We start from the raw sequence: 9022 nt of genomic DNA, 5'->3' as shown, positions 1-9022 counted from the left end.
TATTAGTGTCTGCGTTCACTGACAAAACATTATTTCTGTAAAGTGCAAATTAAAACCGGTGGAAGCTGATTGAGCTACTTGCAACCAAAGATATCCAAATGTTAAACAAATTACTAGTTAGAATAATTTTCTCAATTATATTCTTTGGCACTCTGTGTTACAAGGACTGAAAGAAAGGAAAAACCAAGATTAGTTTCCCTTATTCTTTTTTAGCCGTCTAGTCCGTGGATTTGAGTTAATACGTACATAAATAGTTACACTGTACAACACTACAAAATATGAGGGCACTATATAAGAATAATGACTTAACCCCTGCATCCGTAAACCACAAGGCAGTATTATAGAAATTGGTTGCATTTAAGTCCATGGGAAGGACAGGGTTTCCACTCCCATACCCGTCCTTCAGGACTGGGGGTACCTGACATTATGGATAGATGGAAAAACATATTCTGCAGATACTCTAATTGCTGACAAACGCTGTGATTGGTTATTAAGAAAGGCCTGCTATCTGGCAAACTGGACAAATGCCAGTTGGGTCACATCCTTACCCATACTGCCGCTCCATCAGTAGATCTGGTTCTGCAGTACGGCACCTTTAGCTGGATAGGCGCAACGTCACTCTACATACGTATAAAAAATGTAATGTACGGCCGCAGGTATCCCCCAATTAGTCACGCTTTTTTGGCTGGCCTTAAAATGTCAGAATTCCAATCAGCTGCAGGCATATGAACGGCATTATGGAGGGGCAAGCACTAGTGAGCTTCCACGTAGGAAGGGCTGATAGTAATGTATCGATAAATCAATGTCAGGAGATCTTTGAGAACTCTTCTGGTTTGATTATGCTTTATACAGGGCCAGCTTTTCTTACAGGTGATGCTTACTGGGCTTTGTCCCCCAAAATACTTCATAATATTTAGCATTTGATATATTCAGCTATTGTGCAAATTTTAGTGAATAAACCCCTAAAGGCAGTGAATCTGTGTTCTGCACCTTCAGGATTGGAGCCTAGGTGCAGGGGATTTGACAGAGTTCGAGATTATGAAAATGATTATTATGTATCGTATACAAGCAAATAATGGAGGTTTTTGAGAAATCTGTTATTTCCTTTCTCATTAAAGGAAAGGATTGGATATTTTTGCTTATTCAGTTAATTAACCTCAGATGGCCTTCAATTATGCTGGACATTTAGCGAACATCTACATTTTTCACATGATGTTAACAGTGTGGCTGATGCGTGTTATCTCACAGATGCTTGCAAAACAAATTACTATTTGAATGGGGTAAATACTTGTCGGGTGCTAGCATTAATACCAGTACTGCATTAGTACCCAGCGATCACTGCACTCCCCACATCTTCTGAGGAAGCCATTATCTGCTGGGGCCCCAAAGTTCTTGAAACCGATTCCTATACGTGAGGAACTTTCTAAGGTAGCCCCCAAGGAACCCTTATCTACTACTTATGGGAAGTGCAATTGTGTCAAGTAGGTGGGGGTAGATTTGCCCATGACTTAAGACTACTCCCAATTTACTTGGGGCAAGCAGTAGGCTGTTAGTCTGTGCAGTGGGTTACCCCAAACCAACACCCAAGTCAGGAGGTCCTGTAAACATCCTTCATTTCTGTGACCTCTGCACCAAATCCGTAAAGTTCCCAGGTATTCTGGTCGCGTGTTTTGATAGACAAGGGAGAGTGAGTGGAGGAATTGGGTTCTTTTGATGGACCTGCCATCTAAAAATGAGAAGGATCATCTGCTTAGTTTAGGACATTTTATGGGCTAAAGAAGACTTCAAGAAGCCTAATCAGCAAACTCACCCAAAGTACCTATTATTTAGGTGTAAATGTTAGGAGAAGAGGTCAAAAACTAAAACTAGAAGATCGGATGTAATGTAAGGAAGGTGGCAAGCAGGTGGTGTAAACAGCCTCACAGCAGGAGTTGTAGAGGTAAACACAGTGAGGTTAGACACATGCGCAATAGTCAAATGGCTACCACGGCTCTAAAACGAGACCAAGGACTGCTTAATGGTTTACATCAGGAAACATGGAGAGATTAGATGGGCCGAATGGTGTATAACTGCCATCAAACACGATGTTTTTAATACCTTGACCTTGGTCATTGTTAATTAAAAACACACATATATATATTTATTGCTGGATCGTGTTGTGTTGTGAAGTGTTATTGAAACAAGTAAAAACGCTCACAAAAAATTGAAAGTTACACGTTACGTGTGAACACCATGAAGTGTCTGTGCAATTTTGCTTCCTTGGTTTATTTTTAATCCATATTAAATATTCATTGTACTCCTAGACTATCTAAAGCCATATCAGCAAAAATGTGACGACGGCAGCCTAGTTCCGAAAAGTTGAAGTGTTGATTAAAGTTACGCATGTGTCGGGGGACTGTGGTCTGAAATAGGTCACCGTTACAAATCAAACAGATTTTGTTTCCAGCAGTCCGTTATGTGCCGTGCCGTGCATTTGCCTAAAACATATTTTCCAACTATAACACAGTGGTTAAAAATATCGCTCCAAGGCTTCGACATCTGTTTAATGTTCGATTCATGTCTGTATGTCGGTAAAATTGGCTGATTAGTCCCGGAAGAGCCTCAGCTGTGTCTATGGTCATTTCAAATGTATAAACTGAATAGATGAATATTTTGGTCCCCTCTTGTTTTAATTAACACATGGAATGATGTGCCTTGGATGCAGAAAAGTTGTAATGTTTCCATTCTAATTATCGTGCTTGTAGTTCCCAACCTACTTCAAATCATGCGTATGTGTGAATCTGACCCGTTGTTTTATTGGTATCTTGGGCATCCTATTTGTTAGACACATCATTGTAGAGTATCTGGATAATCATCAATAATATACTTTCTATTTCTGTTTTATATTTATAAATGCTGATCACACATTTCTTCTGGGAAACCATTAACAGTCAGTTTTATGAGACAAAATGTCTTGGATTGATGTGTGACCATTGAGACAAAAGGGCAGTTTAGGGGAGTGACTGTCAAAGTAATTAGCTAAAAGGCCCAGTACCATCATCGGAAAGATGACATATTTACTTATGGGTTTACAGTTTTATTATGTGTGATTAGTTTCTATAGGACATTAACTGCCCATCCCCCATTTTGGAATTCCATAGATATATATATATATAATATATACCTGAGAAACCTCATAAGCTGTTAACCCCTTCAATCTCAGGGGTTTTTGGTACCTCAAGTCCCGGAGCAATTTTGCCATTTTTGCGCTATTATTCTCTTTTCCTGTGAATAGTGTACCCATGTAAACTATATATTGTTTTTTCAAGGAGAGATAGAGCTTTCTTTTGATACATTTTTAAATATGGTAACAGTTTTCCGGCTTTCGTGCAGATCGGGCAGCAGAAAGCCGGCGATGCTGGCTTCTGCTGCCAGAGGGGAGTCCGAGCTGTCAAACGGCAGCCTGATCTCCAGTGCAGTGGCAGGGATGTGTCCCTGCTGCTGCAAGAAGGGCAGGACGTACCGGTACGTCCATAGGGGAATCTTGGGAATGCATTTTTGGACGTACCAATATGTCAATAGGGGACTGAAGGGGTTAAACAAAGTCTACCCGATGTGAACCAGTTTTCCAATGATTTAGTTGCGTTCTTTAGAATAACGTGTACTATACACTATTTTCCTGTGTACGCCTCACCGCAGAAAACAGATGTTTATATATATAAACACTGTGCATTCATTTTAAGCAGCCACTCCTTTCCCCGTTAATAAAGACTGATGGGTTATTGTTGGGAACATGAGGAAGTTGTGTCAAAATCACTTTAAATGCCGTTCAGCCTCTGATATGGCAGAATAATGGCTTAGATTCTAATCTGCTGTGCGCTGACCAGGCGAGAGTACTTGAGGATAATGTTCCTTCAAATTCTATGAAAAGCCTGTTAGCAGAAATGAGTTTTTATGCTTCTAGGGACCCAAATTACATGCATACCGAATGATTTCTGTGTCTGTTTCTGATGTATTTTTCAGTTTTGTCTTAACCTTCCTAACATATTTTGATTGATGATTATAGCAATCAGACATGACTTGAAAAGCAGGCTAATGCGTTTTACCAGGAGTGACTGATAGAATACTGTAAATGTATTTATTAGGATGGGCTTAATGTGCTAACCTAAATGTGCAAAATGCAGCATTTGCTTGGTTCATGATGAAGATGAATGTTCTTCTTTATCTTCCCCATAAACCATGTATCTGCAAGAAATTGGCTGTGTCACTGTTCATAGTGCCTTTAATAAGTAAAGCAATATCTTGGTGTCCACTTGAAATACATTGTAAAGTGAAACTATAGGAAACATTAAAGTATTACCACTTCCCTCTCCTTGTGCTTTTGGAGAACGCTGGAAAAAGATAACTTTTGATTTCCTTTTTCCTTATAAAAATCATAACTTGGAAGAATATCCCTCGTGGTTTCATCTGGATTATTTCTGGCTAATCCTGAATTGATTTTTTTTTTCTCTTCGTTTTCTACAAAAGTTTTTTTATTACTGACTTTGGAAACAGCACATCAAATCTATTAGGATAATTCTGCCAAATGCTTTTTTTAATATATGCAATATATATATATTGCATATAATATATATAAAATGTTTATATTGACATACTATGCTTTTGTACATCTAATCCCGATTATAGGTTTTTCACTTTTATTAAGTTAATATTTTTATTTCTAATAGTAAACATAGCTTTCATGAAACAGCGCATTGGGTGACGATCCTTATCCGATTAAATTTTGTGTGTGGTCTAATGATGTATGAAGTGCCCATTCTTGTGTAATCCGTGTTACTGTAAATTTTGTTTATCCATCTTTTTTTTGCAAAGATAAACTATATACTGTAGTTGCTGGCCGCAGGATAAATCCATCTATCTATCTTTTGAAACATACACTCAGTAAAGTGTAATGCATCTTCCAAACGTTCAAACTTTGTTCTAGAGCTAGTAAATAGGGATTATATCAAAAAGTCAATTTCACACATTGTGTCCTTTTGGATTTTAGAACTTCTTACGCCTAAGAATTTGAATGTAGATGTTTTATTATTCTATTTTATTATTGTAATATTACGTCTGTGAGAAAAATTTAATCGAACCCATGGGTCATAACAGCCACAGAAAATGTTTCTTCCCCTCAATGTGTAAATATATATTAGATTCTTCTGGGGGGTATATATTTAGGACGGAAGAATAATCATTTTATTTGTCATCATGTTAATTGCTTTGACCTAGTGTAGGGTCTCTGCTGAAGAGTCGAAGGGTAGTCCAGATATGGGTCTTTCCAGCACCTACCCTCCTAGTTGCCCGTAACTAATATTATAGTTTGAAGAATTCTGTCTGCTCCCTTGTCTGTATTATAATTCCCTATCACTACTAGTTAATAATTTAATCGGCTTGGCCTAAATGGGAAAGTTTAAAGCAAACCTGACAGATCCCAAATCAAACCCTTTTCAGACATGGTCATAATTTAAAACCATCCTGCGTCTTCATTGCTAAAATGTTATCTGGGAAATATAAATATTGCAATCTTAGTACTGCACTGTTATAAAACACGTGCTTCTGCTGTAAAGCATGCTTATTCTATGTTTTAAACTTTGGCAGATGCAAAAGAACATGAAATATGGCCCTCCTTGAGTAACGACAGGACAATGTAGAAATGTAATTTGACTGAGCAATAGGATGAGTGCTAACTATCACAGTGGGGAAAAAAGGCTAAGTTGCAGTTTTCATTTCTGAGCTGCTTGTTTATTCCATAATTCCAAAAAAAAGTTTGCATAAATGACCCTCGGAATTATTTTAGAAACAAATCACATTTCTTCTGTCGGCTACAGACCTGGTAATCTTCTGCCTTACTGTGTGTTTCATAGCTATATTAAATGCTACTAATGGAATTAAATTAGACTTTTGTAAGAATCCGCAAGATAAGGTTTAATGCTTCTAAAGCATCTACTGAATGATATGCTGTATGTGGCAGCAGTCCCCAAACAGATGTCCCGATAATGCCACTTTTCTTGAACACAAGTACTTCAGACTACTTTTTTTTCTACTTTGATGTTCTTATTTCATATCTGTCTTTGAATCTACGCTACAGTGGTCTAAAAGTCATAATAAACATCGGAAGTTGTGGTTTTAAATGAAAAGCATTCTTCTTGTAAACAGAACAGGTCAATAGGTTATGTGGCAATATAAAAAAAGTCTTTAAGAACCCCTGCCCCTGAGGAACATTACATGGTTGTAACCACACCCCCTCATTATGCAGCGAGTTGGTAAGTTGTGCCAAAGGGGTATATTCATTAAAGGGAGAGGTACATCTGGTTGACTTCAGTATGAACTCCCAATGAATTTCTGCTGTAGGAAGAGCTTGACTAGCCCAGACCGGCCCTTCTTGCTGGAGAAATCTGCCAGTGTTTGCTCTTCATAATAAATAGTGAAGTTACACCCACTAGTCCTCTTTTTACTGAATAGGCCACAATGTTTTGTGGTGGTTCTGAATGTGTTTATAATATTGGTTAAAGCTTTTGTGATGAAACATTCATTTCTTCACCTTTCACTCTTTTGTGACTCCTATTGGTTAAACGCTGTTTTTTTATTTATTTTTTTTATACATTTTCATATTTGTTTTCTATATCTGATACGATCTTTTTTTTGTAGGGGAATTTTGTTGCTTCCATGACAGCGATTTTAAGACAAATGGAAGACTACCATTATGGTCATCTTATCAAGACTTTTGGCAAAATGAGGACAGATGTTGTGGTAAGCTGAGGGAAGAAATATGTCAAAAGGAAAATCTGTTGTTTTTTTTTTTTTGTTGTTTTTTTTTTTTCAACTAACGTTTGTTATCTTAATCCCCTCCTTCCCCCAAAAAAACACCTTTTGCTCTTGGAATTTTTAATTTTGTTATGGAACTGCGGCTAAAATTACCCTTTTAATGGTGGTAATATAATAAATAATAATCCTAATAATTTGCATAATAGCCGGCCTCCCACCATGAATATAGTTTTTCAAATGCAGAGGTCTATTATATTAAAACAGATGTTTTACATAATTTTTAAAAACAATTTGAAATCCGGGTCCAAAAATGGCTCAGTTTTTTTAATTTCTTAACTTGAAGATAAGTTTTGTTTTTAAATGATATATAGATTTTTTTTTCAGAATCCTTACAGTTAATATATGTGAAGCTTTTAAATCAAACTTCAGCAGCTGAAATTTCATCATGTGCATGATCTCTTTATCTCCTGTGTCATCTTTTTAGGACTTTCTGATGGAAACATTCATTATGTTTAAAAATCTCATCGGGAAGAATGTATATCCTTCTGACTGGGTTATAATGAACATGATGCAGAATAAGTAAGTACAGACAGCGGGCAGTGAACCATACAGCATGATATAAAAAATACTGCTGTTTTACGGCCTCCTGTTAGTATACCTTTATTTCACATTATTTTCCTGCCTTTCGCTTTGGGAATTAAATAATGTAATAAGGAATACCCTGTGGAGTGTTTCTCGTTGAACTGTTGCGGCATGGAAATTCTACAACCAGATGTTCCCAAAGACAATATTGGCATGTACTGAACTGGGGAGTGTAAGGGTTCTGCACGAGTATCAGGATCTCGGGGTGAATAGAACATTTCCAGGGCCACACAGTCTATGGCTTTTGTGGTTGTTTTGTTTGTTTTTTGTTTTTTTTATACAGAATTTGTAAAGTGACATTTGATTTTCCCACCAGGGTTGCCTATATTTTTTATGTCCTCACAAAGGTAAAATTAGTATGCCTGCTTGATCTCCCTTTAACTGAAAGTTATACATCTTGATAATTGCAGTGAAGTGGTGTGGCATGAGCAGGACATTTGAATGACTTATGTGACATTGCAGATGCAGCAAACATTATTGTACCCTCACATACAGCTGATACAATTCACTTGGTGCTATTAGAGTCTCTAGTGCGCAGTTGTCATATGAGTTTAGCAAAGCCCGAAGACATAGTCACAGCAGAGCGATTTCATGACAGTCATATAAAGATCATTTGTCTTATGTATGTTTTGCTTTTGATCATGCTTTTTAAAGCCCACCCTTAGCACTGTGCTTTCAGTGTCAAAAGGCTGTGAATAAAGTGTTCGGATAAGTCTTGATATTAAACAATTGTGTATCTTAACAATGATCGGTGTATTGCACAACTGATACACAAAGAGTTAACATCTGGCCAAAACACTGCAGTACTACTATGACATTTTTGAATAGCTTGCAATGCCAGGCATATTCCACTAGAGGTCGCTTCTGATTAGCACTCATGCGCACTGCGTCATTATGAAAATGCATTATGGAGGCGGGTGCATATTGTGTTACATTCTCTTTGAGAACATTATCTCCTGGATCTCCTTTGTTACCGCACATGCTTTAGGAGTACAATAAAAATTTCTACATCAGAAAACCAATATTTTTGTGGTAATATACTTTGGCGGTTTTTGCGTCTGTTTTTGCTTAAACGGCAATATTCTAAGTTTCACTATTAATTAGACCCATTAAGATCTATATTTTACTTATGAATTACACATAACACAACTAAACGTGTGTGCATGATGAACTTGTTTTGCAGTGATGTTTCCATTGTCTTTTGCTAAGTATGCGTTCTGAAATGTGTGTTTCCCCTGTGGGCTAATTTAGTACGGTGAACATTGTTGGATATTACATTGGGTCACCCCTATACTATCAAGGCAAAACTGTAAGATTTTTGGGCACACATTTATCACGTTCCACAGAAATCAGAGTATTTTCTGTAGTTCTATATTCTCCCATCACAAGAATAGTAAGGTTTCATGTCGCTACTAATTAAGTCCCGGTTTCATTTCTAGCCTTATAAAGTTGGTAATCAAAAACGAAATTCTAAATCAGATTTATAGCTAACATCATAGCTGCGTGCATACATCTCTGCAACAATAATCAAGCGCTTTTAACGTGCCACTTTTATTTTTATGGGCAAAACCCAATTTTAAGTAATATAGTC

At 37.1% G+C, this 9022-nt stretch overlaps 1 protein-coding gene across 2 annotated transcripts in view; it reads left to right on the top strand.

Moving 5' to 3' along the window:
• Positions 1-9022, top strand: part of DOCK1 (dedicator of cytokinesis 1) — a 142967-nt gene that overhangs the window by 72207 nt on the left and 61738 nt on the right. Inside the window, exons 28-30 of one of the 2 annotated variants that reach the window (XM_053451223.1) lie at positions 6673-6774; positions 7274-7368; positions 7748-8032. In XM_053451223.1, the coding sequence (XP_053307198.1) occupies positions 6673-6774; positions 7274-7368; positions 7748-7832 (282 nt within the window). In that variant the 3' untranslated portion in view covers positions 7833-8032. Of the gene's footprint in view, positions 1-6672; positions 6775-7273; positions 7369-7747; positions 8033-9022 lie in introns of those variants that run through there. The other variant, XM_053451222.1, reaches the window with a different exon arrangement.

The sequence above is a fragment of the Spea bombifrons genome, chromosome 11 (assembly GCF_027358695.1).
Source record: "Spea bombifrons isolate aSpeBom1 chromosome 11, aSpeBom1.2.pri, whole genome shotgun sequence".
Lineage (NCBI taxonomy): Eukaryota > Metazoa > Chordata > Amphibia > Anura > Pelobatidae > Spea > Spea bombifrons.
The sequence above is the reverse complement of the archived record's forward strand: the minus strand, read 5'-3'. Positions and strand labels throughout refer to the sequence as shown.